Source organism: Eulemur rufifrons, chromosome 20, assembly GCF_041146395.1.
Source record: "Eulemur rufifrons isolate Redbay chromosome 20, OSU_ERuf_1, whole genome shotgun sequence".
NCBI classification, from domain to species: Eukaryota; Metazoa; Chordata; class Mammalia; order Primates; family Lemuridae; genus Eulemur; species Eulemur rufifrons.
In genome coordinates, this window is record NC_091002.1 from 20197120 (window position 1) to 20212732 (window position 15613).

A 15613-nucleotide genomic window follows, 5' to 3' on the forward strand; every position below is an offset into this window, starting at 1 on the left:
GCCCACTGCAGGGAGAGCTTACCACCTCTTCCTTTCAACTTCTACCCACGCACTTGGGGGGGGGCGGGGTGAGCGGTTAGGGGTACAGAAATGGGTCCCATCTGCTCTTGCTCCCCGTTTCTCTCAGTAGCCCTGATGCGAGTCTGGAAATGGGTGTCCTGCTGAGGAGGGTTTAGGATTCCCCTAGAGGCGTCTAGGGGGCTGGTTCTCCCGCCTATGCCACCCTCAGGATTCGGGCTCCCCTCCCCCCACACCCAGGACACGGGATGCTGCACGCTGAGCACAAAACCTGGAACCAGGATCAATGGAGCGGATGCAGGCGAGCCCGGAGCCTGCCTGGCGTCTTGTTTGTCCTTTTAAGGACGGGAAGGACGGAGCTGGTGCAGCGTGACGCTCCCACCTTCCCTTCCACTGTAGAAGTTTGGGCTTTATCTGAAAGATACAGACTAAGCTCAGAATATGCACCCCAGGATTCACAGACCCTCTGAGATGCCTCGGGAGGTGGGACAGGAGGTTGAGCAATCAGCACCCACCCGCAGGCCTGGGAGACATCGGTGGTCCTAGAGGGACTGGAAACCGAGGACGCTATGTCTAGTCCCGGATCCTGAACGCGCAACAAAGGGGAATTCGGAGGACGGTAGCAGACGTCTCAAATGGCCCATTTAAAGCGTTAGAACCTCGGTGGCCACCAAGGGCACCAAATCCTGTTCTCCTCCCTTTCCACTCCTATTCTGTGGCTGCGGAATCAGGGTGATTGGAGGTCACCTCTGTTGCAGGCGCGTCAGGGAGCACGCCCACACATTTACCGGGGCTCTCTCAACGCACAGATACAGCCTCCTCCACTCCGCTCATATCTTCACATAGTCTCTCTCTCTCACACACGCCCCTTGCAGCAGGCAGGGGAAACGCACACCTGGAGAAATCGTTCCAAACGAAGCCTCTGCCTCGGTGGTGGCTTCTCACAGTGAAAGAGGACCCGGGAACAGCCCAGCAGTCCTGCGCTCCCAGCTCCCATCTGGAAAGCCTGACCCCGACCCTTCAACAGTCCTTGGGTGGGTGCTCCCACAGGCAGCGCGGGTGCTGCGATCCAATCGGATCCGCACAAAAAGGGACTAGATCTTTTGGGTAATTCAGGCAAATACATTCTCAAACAGGCTCCGCAAGATCAGGGGAGACTGGGACCTAAATGGCTCCAGGCTCTTAATCCTAAAGAGTCCCAGATCTCATTGCTGTGGCTGTGCAAACCCCAGCTTGGACTTGAGGGGCAGTTCTCCTAGGTTAGAGACGCCCTTGAGGCTGGGTTGGCGGCTGGCCCTGGGGGACTGGTGAAATACACAACCCACTTCTGACTTCCTTATAGCTCTCTTCGCAGGCTACGGTCATGTTGCGGATTTCTGCGGGTCCTTCTTTATTGCCTGACACCCCCTACCCCTCAGTAGACTGTAAGGTCCGGGAGAGCAGGGCTGAGTTTGAGTTTGTCCTGGCACCCAACACCGCCACAGCCCTGATGGGCTGTGTTCAAATATCTGTTGAACAAACTTGTAGGTTTTTGTACATAAAAGCTCCCCCCACCCCTCGCACCCCCTAGGATTGGTTGGTGGGGGGCGGGGGGCGGGGAAGAGATTCAGAAACAAACTGTTCTGGCAGCTGAGGGGACCGCTCCTGCATGCTCCTCCTCTGAACACCTGGAGAGCCTCCTGTAGGTGTGAACCAACCTCGGAGCTCCTTGGAGCCTTCCTGGAACCCTTTAAACACACCTGCTCCTCCACCTCCTCCTGCTTCACCGGCCAAAGCCGGTTCCCCCGCCGCCCACCGCGAGGGGATCCCGGCTGGTGCGAACATACAGAACCTACACGAGGCCGCTCACGCCTTTGTTTCTTCTTTATTTGCGGATATAATTATGTACCGCACTCTAAATTAGATAGATTTTTTTTTCTGATAATACATTTCATCTTATTCACCACGAGCACACCACACGCACAGAACAGTTCCACAACCTGATAAATTGCACAAGATGAGTTTGGATTCCTGAAAACCGGCAGGCAAGCTGGCCCCGCCGCGGGTTGTCGCCTCCCGGCTTAGTTGGAGGAAAATCTCCCACCCGAAATGGATTTCCCGGTCAGCCTTTTCCGCTGCAGGGTTGAACCGTCTCCGGAATGGGAAGCGCTCTTGCTGGAAATGGCTGGACGCTGTAGATTCCAAGCACGGGATGGATGTGAAATGTCCCCCCAAGGTCAAGTTTCCGCGCCTGCACCCCTTCACTCTCCCTTCCCACCCCCCTCGGTGACTGGAACCAAATTGTCAGGGTCTCTCCTGGAAGGACAGAGACCCCTGCCCACAAGTGCGCCCCGCCACCCCCCTTCCCAACCAGGGTGTTGTGGAAAAGAAGGACAACAGAAACGCAGACGCGACGGATCATGAATTCCCTAACCCCTCCCACCTCCCTCCCCATCCCCTAATAATCAGAAACTAGGAACCAGAGATGTTTAAAGCTTGGCTTCCCAAGCGCGGCGGCAGGGCGCAAGAGGCTGGTGGGGGTGGGTTGGGTGGAGGAGGAGCGAGCGCGGGAGCGCGACGGAGGCTGGCCCCTGCGCCCTAGTCCTCCGCGTTGGTTCGGTAGGCCTCGATGAGGCCCTCAAGGGAGTGCACGAAGCCGGACACGCTGCAGATGCCACCAATGACGAAGATGGCGACGTCGAAGAAGACTTGGTGCCACAGCAGCTTGCGCCAGAGCAGGCGCAGGTGGAAGAGACTGGGCAGCAAGAAGCAGAGGCCAGCGCCCGTGAGGCTGCCGGTGAGGCCCATGAGCAGCGCGAAGTGCGGCACGTAGATGCCCATGAGCAGAGTGAAGACTACCAGCGCGCAGCGCAGCGTCAGCCCCCACGACTTGAGCCGCCCGTCACCGCCGTAGCAGGCCGGGAAAAAGGCGCGGCTGCCTTCCTGGAAGAGCGACTTCTCCAGCACCTCGACAGCAGCGAAGAATGGCAGCGGGTAGGACAACAGCGCCTTGGCCACCAGAAAAATGTTGACCACGGCGCGGATGGAGCCGGGCAGGTTATCCGTAATGACCTCCTTGGTCTCGTCGGCCCAGGTGAGGTAGGCGACAAGCGCGAAGAGGCCTTTGAGCACGCAGGCGGCGATGTGCGTCCAGTTCATCATGCAGTGGAACTCGCTGGGCTGCTGCATGTTGCCCTCCAGCGAAGGCAGGAAGATCTGCGACGTATAGCTGAACACGATGATGCCAATGGAGATGGGAAACTTCTTGACATCGATATAAAACTTGACCTTCTCCCAGGCCCAGTCGCGCGCCCGCGATAGACAGTAGGCTATGACCAGGATATTGATGACGAAGTGGGCCAGAGTGCACAGCAGACTGAACTTGGATACGGCCTTGAGGTTTTTAAGGAAGGCGCAAGGCAGCAGCACAGCCGTGGCGATGATGGACCAGGACTTCTGCGACACAGGCAGCCCCGGGAAGCTGTTGTACATGAGGTTGCCACTCACCACCACATACAGGATGCATGTCATCACCAGCTCGATGATCTGCGCCACGTTCACCACGCGGCCGCCCAGCGTGGGGAAGCGCGGGGCGCAGCAAGCGTTGGCTATGGCCACGTATGAGTCCCGCACGCGCACCACCTCGCCGTCCTCATTCTCCTCGTACAGGCACGCGATGAGGATCTTGCCGGTGTAGCAGCACACCACAGCGGCGAAGATGATGAGGAATAAGCCCAGGTAGCCGCCGTGCAGGATGGCGTAGGGCAGGCCCAGCACGAACATGCCCTGTGGAGCGGAGAGGCAACCAGACGGGGGCGCTCAGCGGCCGCGCCGCAGCAGAGGGGACCTGGGGGCGTGACTTAAAGCTGTGGTCGGAAGGGGGCGTTTAGGGCACTGAGAATTGGACCTAAGCCACCAGGGAGGCGAGGTTAAGAGTAGGCTGCAATGGGGGTGCAGGGGGCCTAACCCCGAGCCTGGGTGTTGAGTCCAAGGTGGAGAGGGAGGTATTTAAGGATAGAAGGAAAAGTGCGTTCATGGCTGGGAGATGGGGAGGAGACTGAGAATAAGGAGCAGCCACAGGAGGGAAAGGGGATGTGGAGGTACTTGGGGTGGTTCAGCGAACAGAACCAGACACGGGGACCAGGGAGGATAAGAGAAGAGGCGGGAGGGAGCGGGGTAGGAAAAGGACATTAAGAAGGGCAGAGAGCCGGGCCTGAGCCCTGGGAGAGTGGCTCGGGATGTGAGGTGGGGCTGCAATGGGGTGCACGCAAGCTAAGGAGGGAAACGCGGAAGTCTAAGGGCCAAACCCAAGAAGGAAACGCTAAAGGCGGCAGCGGGAGGGAAGGAAGATAGGGCTGAGAGGAAGAGGGGCTGGAGGCGGAGTGAAGCCAGGGGAGATAAGCAGAGAGGGAACGTGAAGGTGCTGGAGGGCTTTGGGGAGTGGGGCGCGGGGAGGGAGGAGGCGGGGTTGGAAACCCGGAGTCTTAGGACAGGGCCCCAGTTGGGTTGGGTTGGGTCGGGGCGGGTCCGGAGGCGGAGTACTAAGTGGAAGTGGCAGAGGCAGGCAGGATGAGGAGCCCCCCGGGAAAGCGCGAGCGATGCGGAAAAGCCAAGTCAAGCAGGAGGCTAGAACCAGATGCTGTGGGGTGGGACGGGCAGGGCTGTGGAAGTAGGGTTTGAATCCACATGGGGAAGAAACGCTAACGAAATCCAGGGTCCCGGAGGCCTGCGAGCCTCCAGCCTCCTGCCCTGGCCTCCCTCCGGGCCTGCCGAACGAGGCCTTGAAAGACGCCCTGGGGGAAGGTGTGGGCAACAACGAAGGTGGTCACGGTCCCCCGGATCCGAGGGTCCCTGGGTCCCTTGTCCTTCAAGGTCATCTCGCTCAACCCTGGAGCGGAAGGCGCCTTGGGTCGGAATATCTAGTGTGCAGGGACCGGTGGAGTCCCGCTGAGCCCAGGAACCCCAGCAACCCGTTGGCGGCCTCAGGCTCCCGGGAAACCTGCGTTCTGCGCCCCAATGACTCTGCGCTCCAGGGACGCCGCCGGGCCAAGCCGCAGGGCTGAAGCCTCCTCTGCCCCCCAAACCGTGACCTGCCCGCCCCTGCCTGCTCTGGGGGTCGTTGAAAAGGCTCCAAACATGCTCCGGGTGGAATCCGGCGCCGCCTGGTGGGGAGTGGGGGGCTGGGAGCAAGGGGAGAGGTGGTGGGCCTAGAGAGCCGGCCGTTCTTAGCCTCTGGAGGGTGCCTCGCCAGGGTCACATGCAGAGGGGCTGACTGCCTCTTTGCGGTGCAGCCGGGATTTCAGGCGAGAGGGGCGAGTCTGCGCTCTCTGTAGTACCGCGGATCATATGTGCTTGTGTGGGCACATGTGTGTGCGTTCCTGTGTGTAAGCCTGTATGTCTCCAACAGGGCTGCACCAGAAGGAGCAGGCTGGGTCCTGTCTGCATGAGTCTGTGCATGTGTGTGCTTGTTATATTCAAACGAGTATGTGTATGCTTGTTATGTACAGGTATGTGCTTCTGTGTGTGAGGATGCAGGGGTGTAAACAGGTGCATTTGGGGATAGTACTGTGGCCTATATATAGATGCATGTCATGTGCGCCGTGCCTGAGCGTTCGTTCGTGGGAAGGGGGGCTGTGGGCATGTGTGCTTGCCTATGTACGTGTATGCGTCTATGCGTGTGTGTCGGGGCAGGAGACTCCCGGCTCAGCGATTTCTCCCTCTCCTTTCCGTCAGAAAATGCAGCTGTGAATCCATTCCAGAGTCCAAGGCGATACCGTTCCCTCCAATCCTGATTTTCTTTCTCCCTCATCCCTCCCCGCTTCCTCTCTCCTTTCCCTAGCTTTTGCAGTGTTGGACAGCTGTCTCTGACCGAACCTCAGCCTAGCTGTCCTGCAGCTGGTGCTTCGGGAAGGGATGTGGATCAGGGCGGGAGACGCCGCCCTGAGGCGCAGGTCCCCACACAGGGCTGGGAGGAATTGAAGAAAGGGAGATTCTCGGTTACCAGAGGGGTTCCCAAGGCCTTGATCACCGGGAGACTGTTGGGGGCACAGCCAGGCACGCTGAGCTGGGGGCGAGGGCACAGGCAGAGCTGGGACTCCCGTGCTCACCTGGATGGCGTTGGTCACGTTCCAGCCCGCCTCCCACGCCGTGATCTTGGGCTTGTCGTGGCCTCCGAACTCGCCACCAGCTCCCACGGCCTGGTCCTTGGAGCCCGAGGGCGGGAGGGGAGCGCTGCCGCCGCGCTGATAATGGATGTCTCCCTCGACGGGCGGTTCAGCACTCTCGTCCCCGCAGGGCTCGCCCTCGGCTTTCAGGATGTCCATCTGCAGGCCCTGACGGTGCTCAAAGTCGAGGTCGTCGCAGTGCGCGAAGCCCACCGCCTCCTCGTCCGTGGCCGCCTGAAAACCCATCCTGGCGAACATGCCACTAACCTTGGCTTGGGATTTGTTGGACACGGATGTGGCCACGTTGGACAGCTTGCTGCGGAGTAAGGTGGCCATGGCGGCGGCGGGACCAGAGGAAAGGACAGGAGCCGGGAATGCGGGGGACGCGGGGCAGGACTGTGACGGCCTGCGGGCGCGAGGCCGCTATCTCTGCTCTCTGTCCCCGCGGCTCCCCGGGGCGCTCTGGCTCATGACCCTCTCGGCTGGCGTTCGAGGCTCGCTCGGGGTCGGACCGGGCGGGCGGGCAGCGGGACTGGCGGAGCCGCGGCGACGGTGGCTAGTGCACTGCGGAGCTGCCGCGGGGCGCAGGCTGGGCTGCGGAGGGCGGCGGCGGCGGCGGCGGCGGCGGCGGCGTCAGAGCAGCTACGCGAAGCTGGCGCGGCGCCCCCTCCCGTGCGCAGCCCGGTGCGCTCCCGCCCCTCGGAATCAGGCGGTGCGGGGGTGGGGGTTGGAGAGGGGAAACACCCGGAGGCAGGGGGCGTGAGGAGGGGGCAAGCAGAAGAGAAAGGGGGCACGGAGGGATTCAGACGTGAGGGGGGCAGGAGAAGGGCGCCCTTGGGAAGGAGGCGGGGTGGGGGGAGCACAGGAAAGAGGGAGCGCTGAGGGCGGAGATGAGGGGGGCGAAGTGCTGCATTTCTGGGGGAGGTGCTAAGCTCGGATCCTGGCCCTTCCCACCTCGCCGCCGCAGGGAGGGAGGGGGCCGGGTGGGCTGACTCTCACAGTCCCTCGCCCCCGGATCACCCCCTCCAGAGTCCGGGAGCTGTGCGGCCCCAGATCCTCTGCCTAAGGACTGGTCTGGGCGCCCAGAAAGCCAGCAGGACAGAGTTACCTGTCTCTGATGGATCGGGTCGTCTGGGCGTCAGTCTGTCTCCTTGGCACCCATCACTCGCGCTTAAACCTGGCCGCAAGTCCTCCCCGAAGGCAGAAGTGGCTGGCATGGATCTCTCTCAAGGAGGCTCAGTCCCGGGCTGCGGGCTCGGTCACCGGGGCTGTCTCCGCCCGTCCAGGGACGCCGCGATGGAAGCGATTCTGCAGGTCGCTCGCCACCAAGGACTCTCCAAATGTGTGCAGAATGGAGGCGAAAGGTCGGCTTTTCGCTTTCTTTTCGTTTGGGGGGTCTGGAAGGAGGACACCTCTCGGCAGCTTCGTGGCGAGTCTTCGAATACCCACGCCGAGAGGGGCACAGCTGGTGGCGGGTGCAGAGGGAAAAAGGGTAGACAGCGTTGCGGGCCCAGCACGCGGAGGCGCGCGGTGCGCTCGGCCCCTGCTCCCGGGTTGGAGAACCTGGACTGTTTGTGTTGAGTGGGGTACGTGTGTGAGCGCGAGTGAGAGAGAGATCCAGGGACAAAGGCTGATACTGGATCCGATACTGCTTCGGGCTGGATCTGTGTGGACTCGCAGTGTGCGATTTGGTAACCGTGTGCATTCTGCGTCTGAGTGGTGATATGCGTATTCGAGTCTGTCGGTGCGGAGCTTGTGTGCTGGATTGCGTGTGTATGCGTGTTAACAAATGGGGTTACCTGCGTTTGTGCCTGTGTGAGTCCCTTTGTAGCTGTCTCCGTGCGGGTCCGCTACTCTGTGTGGGCTCCTTGCCGGACCCCAAGCTGTAAGCCGCAGGGTTGGACTGGCAGTCCCAGCCTGGGTGGAGGACAAGTAGCGGCTGTGACTAGAAGTGGGGGAGGGGTAGGCAGAGAGACTGAAGGACACTAAAAAGCAAGGGGTCCCAGTCTCCCCTCTCCCGAGGCCCTTTCTCTCTGGGAATCCCAGCCCCCTCCTCGCCTGCAGTATTTCTAGATTAGCTCACGTCAGCGCACAAGTAGGGCGGCCTGAGGGCTTTGACCAGAGAGTTTGGAGCTGCCAAGACAAGACAGGCTTCCCTCCTCTATACCCCTCCACCCTTTTCCACCCCAAGCACCTCAGTCTCCCAGAGAAGGCTTCTCTCCAGATAGGGAAGCTCCATCCACCACATTGGAAAGAGATGCTCCTCACCCATCCCCAGGTACCCTCTTGAATTCCCCCAGGAGATCTGGAAAGCCCTTACCTCCTGCCTGGGGGAACCAAGACAGAAACTCCCTGGTCTCCAGCCACTATGGCAGGGAAAACAATTAAAAAAAATCTCTCCACAGAGCCCTCCTCCAAACAAAGACACTCCAAGTCATGACAGGACTCAGAACAAAGACAGGAAAGAGATTTTTCCTCCTCAAACATAGAGATCCCATCCTCCAACGAGGCTTTGAAATAGAACTGATGCCCCATCCCACCTGCATATCCAGCAGAGACTCACTTTCACCCTGGTTTTACAGATAAGCAAACCGAGGCCCGAGCAGTGAGTATCCTGCTCAAGGCCATGCAGAGTCCATGTTAAAGCCAGGCTAGAACCCAGGACTCCTAAGGCTCCCTCCCGTGTGCCTTGGCCTCCATGACCTCACCTTGTCCTTGAATCCTCTCTCCCTGGTGCTCGTTTGGTATTTTGTCACCTCACTCTCCAAAGAGATGACATTCAAAATCAGATTCCAGTCCCTCTGGCTGCAATTAGATGCCAGCAGTTGGGGAAGGAGCTCCCCTATTTCCCTCCTTTCCTACTGTTTGCAATAAATGCCTCTTCCCAGGCTGAAGGCAGGTGTGACAAGCTCCCAAGCAGCCCACTGCTTATTGAAAAATTCTGCTCCATCACATACTAACTCTGTGACATTGGACCACATACTGAACTTCTCTTAGCTCCCGTTTCCTCATAACTAAAATGTGAAAATAATAACAGCATGATAGAAATATTGAGAGAAGTCAATAAGATCTTGCATATAAAATGCTTAGCACATGTTAAGTGCCCAATACTTGGTAGAAATTATTTTATTTTAAAATTTTTATTATTGTTGTTACTATACCCGATGGCTATTTCTCATTGGGGGGGGGGGTGGCAAAGTGAATGTACAAGAAAAAGCCAGGAATTGGATCTGAGAGTCGAGTGAGTTAGGAGGTACACTCTTCTTTCTTTGCCCTGCCTCTCTCTATCCCTAGCGTTCCAGTCCTGAGCTGACCTGGACAGAAGGGAGTGGACATCAGGAGTAGGACAGAGGGCAGAGCACCTGGCAGGCAGCCCGGGGGACAAGTAGGGTGACTTACCTAGCTGGTAGTGAGCTGGGCTTTGCTCTAGTGAAGCCATCAACCTCCAAATTCTCCTAAGTAGCTCCTCTAGGGGTACCCCCATGTGAGAGGATTTTGCAAGCAGGCTGGTCCCCTGAGTTGAAACACATCATACACGGACACTCACACACAGAGAATGACAAGCAACTGATAGATGCATAAAAAAAATGAGGACCAACATACAGATTCAAGTACATTGGTAGATTTACAGATTGACAGAGCAACACACACAGGTCAAGGACAGGCCAACTCAGACTCACACAAGATTTTTGCCAAGACTGCCCACCCCACAAAGAAACCAGGACAGACACTGGCAGGTCAGTCCACATGGGCTGAGTCGCCTGGATAACAGGCTTAGACACACGGCAGTACAAGGACAGATGTACCCCGGGAGAGCCAAACACACACTGACAAACCCCCAGACACAAGAAACCAGACAGACACACACACACAGAGTCACACTGAGACTGACAGTCAGGACTGCTCCTTCGTGATCACTGACAGAGGAGAGAACAAAGGGAGGAAAGGGACAGGGGAGGTATAAAACGGACGAGCAAGGAGAGGGCAGCAGGGAGACAGAAGCAAGCGTGCCAGGCTGAGCCACCAGCCAGCAGGACACAAAAGAGGCAGAGGTGCCCCAGCCTTTCTCTTTGCCAATGCCAGAACCCAGATCTTGCCACTAAGGAACGGGGGACTGGGAGGGTGTGTGGGAGGGATCAGGAGCTGTCGCTGCCCAGCCTGGGAGAGGGTGGGGGGTGCTCTCCTCCTAGAGCCACACAGGATCCTACCACCTTGGGGGGACCCAGGCTGCCCTAGAGAGAGCAGGTGAAGGGCTCCCAGGACTCCTGCCAAGCCGTGTGAAGCGAGGGCTTCTGGATCAAGATTTTGGATCAGGCGGGCTCTGGATAAGGCCCCTGGAGCCGGAGTCCGAGTGAATTGCATCCCCCTCCCACACGCACACACACACATGATTGCAATCTCTCTGTCTTTCATGCCTTCAGTACCCAGGGGGTTAAATGCCTGGCTAACAGAGATGGAGACCACTTTGGGGGAATAAATAGGGTTAAATAGAACTGGGCTTATCTCCCAGAGCAGACAGCAACATGGGGGAAGGGGGGCATGGAGCCCTTGAATTAATGGCCTGGAAAGCCAACATCATGAGCATCATTTCGGGGCTGAATGATCACAGACACACCCCCTCCTCTTCCCCAGACCATGGCTCAGAGCCCTCCTTTTCTGGAGCAAAGTCTGTCTGTGAACCTTTTCCTGCTGAGGGGATAGCACGGGCTCTATAAATCACCCCCACACCAAGCATTCTGGGGCTGGGGCATTGGTAAGGCTTCTCTACAGCTGGAGGAAGCCATGCTTACCTTGTCCCAAACCAAAACCCGATTTCCTGATGCCATGTCCCTGGGTGCAATGAACAAGAGGGGCAGCAAGGCTGAAGGCACCGAGTGGGCAGCCCATGCATGGAACAAAGACCCCAATTCTTCTCCCTTCAGTAGGACAAATCAGGTGAGACCATGGATAGCATAGGTGCTGCCTCTGCTAGCTCAGGTAAGACATATTAAAATACATGAATGACTGTGTATATATAGCAATTTTGCTTGCACGGGTAGTGAGCACCCCATCTCCAGAGGCATGCAGGCAGAAGCTGGATGCCCTATCAGAGACAGTGTCCAGGAGAGTCCTGCCACAGGGGAAGGGAGACTGGATTTCATGACTTTTCTGTTCCTAGGATAATGCCTTCTCTGCTGATAGCTCTGAGAAGGAGCCAGCGAACAGGAGACTGGGTACCCAGCCTTGCCCTCTGCAGCCTTTAAAACCAGGAGAAGCTAAATGGAGAGCCCTGGGAGTGCTGGGGTGGGTTAGACCAGTGATTCCTGCCCTTTTCTGAGAACACAGCCTCCAAACGCGCTGGGAGACAGGAAGCACATCAGCTTTAGTCTCCACTGCGCCCCTAGCACACAGTAGACACTGAATAAACATTCATGAGTTGATTTCAATCAGTGTCACAAAACCATTTTTCTCCTATGAAAATCAGTATAATTGGTTGAGGAAACACATGTACAATGGCCAAAGTCCAGCTCTGAATTCTGAGTTCTATAGCTCTTCCAAATGGATTTACTTGTTTTTTTTATTTCAGCATATTATGGGGGTACAAAAGTGGATTTGCTTTTATACTCACATCATCTTCTATGTAGTTGAAAGCCAGTCATGCAGGCATGTGTGAGATGTGATTTTTGTTCATATGGGGCGTGGGGTGCACAACCAGAGCAAGGACTGCTTGCAAGAACACTCAGAACTCTCACGAATCTGCGGGTCACCAGTTATGACAACTGGGAAGGACAGCCAGGGTGGAGGCTCTGATTTCAGTGAGCCCTGCAACAATGACTCTGGACTCCACGGGTGTGAAGGGTCGGTGTCAGACTTCCTGTGCCCTTGAGCCTGTTGGTGCAGAGCTTGCCTCTTTATGAGTGCTGTGTGCATGCCAGACACTCTCTGGGGATTGTTATCTTAAATTTTCACAATCCTGAGGCTAGTCTACTGTCATCTGAGTAGGCCACAGGCAGGGCCTGCGGGACTGCACATGGGGAGATGGTATGGGGTGCTTGGATGGGCGAGCAGAGAGAAGAGGGACTTGGAGGGAGATGTCGATGGGGGGCATCTTGGGTCACTGGGGCCAGGGGAGCTGCAAGTGATCCTGGCTTTAGTTAGAAGCCTCAAGGGTCAGTCTTTGCTGGTCAAAACCTGCCCCCATCCAGGTCTAGAATAATCCACCTCACGGAGTGCTATGAACCAAATTGTGACACCCTCCCAAACTCATATGTTGAAGCCATAACCATTAATGTGCCTGTATTTGGAGATAGGGCCGCTAAGGAAGTAATTAAGGTTAGATAAGGTCAGCAGGGGTGGGGACTAGATCTGATAGGATTAGTGTCCTTTGAAGAAGAGATTTCAGAGAGCTCTTTCTCCCTCCACCACATGAGGATGCAGGGAGAAGGCCGCCACCTGCAAGCCAGGACAAGAGCCCTCTCCAGAATCCAGTCCTGCTGCACCTTGACCTGGGACGTCCAGCTTCCAGAACAGTGAGAGAATAAGTTTCTGTTGCATAAGCTGCCCAGGCTACGGCACTTCGTCATAGCGGCCTGAGCAGACTAAGACCCTGAGTGCCACTGCCAGCCCTCACCTAGCTCAGTGACCAAAGATGCCCCTGTGAACATCTTGTGAAGCTGCAGAATGTTTCCCAGGAAACACACGCAAAATGTTGCACAACGTTTCAAATCCCCTAAAGTGCATGACAAGTCCATGGCCTCCAGCCTAAGGGCCCAATCTAGAAGTTTTTTCCTCTTCCAAGTCTGTTGAGAGCTGGAGGCAGGTGAGTGGTCAATGTTAACATTTAGCAAATGCTTATTCTCTGCCTGGTTCTAGGCAAAGTACTTTGCCTGTGGTCTGGCCTCGGTGGGCTGGGCCCGGTGTCCTGAGCTTTCCAGCACCAAGAACACATGGCTGTTCCCTGTACGATGGCATAGACCTGCATGGCTGATAAAGGCTCCCGGGACATTTATTGTTTCCTAACCTGGGTGTGTGAGCTTTCTCTCAGAATTGGTTAATTTCATCTGATATTATTTTTTTATATATTTAAAAAAATGTACCCACAGATTCTAGGTCTCCTGGATGACCAAATACTGCTTTAATTGCCACGAGCCTTGTGACAAAAGAACAGTGGGGGGCTAAACGCCGAAGCCTAAGAACCATGTTCACTGTACAAATGCAATTTAATTTTAGCAACACGCCATCCATCATATTTAAATTATCCATGTTATTTTGAAATTTCTGATTCTGTAGCTTTGTTTGTATCACATTGGTATAATATATTGTCTTTGCTTTTCCAGTTGTGTAGAGCTAAAAGCATAAGGAGTGAATACCTAGCTTTATGTTTGTCCGTATTTCAGTAAAATCATAATAAAGATAATTTGTCAATTGTTGGCAGAGGGCTGTGATTGTTTTTCCCCTTTAAAAGTGGCTCGTGTATTACTCAAGTATGAGAAGCACGCGTTTAATTCATTCTGACCAGGTAGAAAATAAGCTTCACACATTGGTGCCCTGCACACAGCCCCTGCCACCTGGACGGGTCCCCATCCTCAGCTCTGCTCCCCCACTGCTGCCTTCGAGGGGAAATATGACAGCGTAATGAACAGTTGCACTACGTGCTATAAAAAGGCAATTAAGGGGACTATTGGACTGGGACAAGCCAGTGTGACCTGGTTAATAGCTCTGAGCAGAGCTGGGACGTGGGGAAGGGGAGATGAGGGGGAGGGTCTGCAGCTTCACAGTGAGGGGTGAGATTGTTCCATCTACTGCCTGCCAGATACCGAGGGACCCCCGGTGTCCTCATGACCATTGAGTCCAGGGCCAGCCTGGGGGCGGGGATGTTGGTACACAGCTCAGCTCTGGAGTCAGCCCTGCCAACTGCTGGTCAAGTGACCCTGGGCAGGTGACTCACGGCCTCTTTGCTTCAGTCTACTTATCTGTTAAATGGGGATAGCAATGATTATCCTAGAACTGTGCCCAGCAGAGGAAGGGAGGGTGGGACATTCATTGTTAAACTGGGCCGTGTGCAGAGCCACACACAGAGTCCAAAGGAAGATGTGGAGGAGGCTTTTACTTCGTGCTCGGGTAGGGTCTTTCAGTGCAGCACAGTCCGTGGCTGTGTGTGCACGTTTGATTCTCATCAGTCCACCCGGGCTCCCCACCCTCCAAGGGGTGATCAGCTCTCCTGTGGTTGCCCCGTGATCACCATCTGAAGGCCACCCCTGTCCTTTGGACCCTCTCTTCTCTCCTCAGCCCCTCAGTCCCTGTTCTCTTCAAATGCCACTGTTTGATAACCACCTTTGGCATATGCCAACCTTCAGGATGGGGACAGAGAGAAGCACTTCCTGCCCCATGCGAGTCCCTGCTTCACTGTACTTCACTGCATTGGAGGGAGGGTTGGTGACACATCACATGGAACGTAGGTAGTGAAGCACCTGGCGCACAGTAAATGCTCAATAAACACTAGCTATCGTTAATGCTGTCATGATCGGAAGAGCTCTGGGTTTATATTTAGCACCTAGCACGATGCCTGACACATAGTAGGTATTCAATAAACATTTGGGGAATGAATTAATGAATGAAACCTCACATGGCTCCCTTGTCTGCTCCTCCCTGTGATCTCATACGCTAACCCCTCTCTGAGCCTCAGTTATTCATTAGTCGAAGGGGGACGTGGTCCTGCCCCCACGGTCAGAGAAGTGCGTCACCAGCTGTAAAGTCCTGCCCACCGTGCGGATGGTTGTGTTCACCCCATGCTCACTGTGCCCGCCTGTTGGATCTGAGAGCTCAGGGGGCTCCCAGCCCCCACCACACATGTTCATCCTAAAATAGGAAACCAGCAGTGCACGTTGGTCTGCGTGGCACTCTCAGCCTCAGATGGAAGTGGCTCTGGGAGCCAGCCCAGCGACAAAGGAGCAATCAGGAGTCATTACGGCTCATTTAGGGATGGTGTAGTGATTGGCTGAGAATCCCCAGCTTGGGCCTCACTCCAGATGAAGAGGGTCTGAGTCCCCTGGCTCTTTCTTTCCAGCTCTCGGCCCAGAGGGGGGCTGTGACACACAGTGGGACCCAGGAGGAGATGTGTCACCCAGCGCACCATGACCCTCAGGCGTGTGCGCTGGCATCCTAGCTGCTGCAGCCTGCATCTATGGGCATGATGCTCACCTGGTAGCGTCTAGCTAGCTCCTGCCTTGTCCACCACTCACCTGCCTGCAGGGTGAGATGCAGACTCCCCCACTCGCAGCCTGCAGGGCCCTGTGTACCCCGCCTGGCTGCCTTAGCAGCTTCCTCTCCAGCAGTTCAGCTGATCTCTTAGTTCTGGCTGCAGGAAGCGATGGCTTCTCACCCCAAATCGCATTGCTCTCGCTTCTGTAGTTCAGAACACACACTTTCAAGGCAGGTGGAGCTGAAGTTAAATCCAAGCTCCCCCACTTCAT

General features: G+C 56.2%; 1 protein-coding gene across 1 annotated transcript; it reads right to left on the bottom strand.

Annotated features, from left to right (window-relative positions):
• Nucleotides 1-1867: 1867 nt before the first annotated feature.
• On the bottom strand, nt 1868-6727 carry SLC32A1 (solute carrier family 32 member 1). The gene is made up of 2 exons (XM_069496263.1): nt 6105-6727; nt 1868-3783 (listed from the first exon to the last, which is right to left on the bottom strand). The coding sequence occupies exons 1-2, from the start codon at nt 6495-6497 to the stop codon at nt 2596-2598; spliced, it is 1581 nt and encodes a 526-aa protein (XP_069352364.1). The 5' UTR covers nt 6498-6727; the 3' UTR covers nt 1868-2595.
• Nucleotides 6728-15613: the final 8886 nt, after the last annotated feature.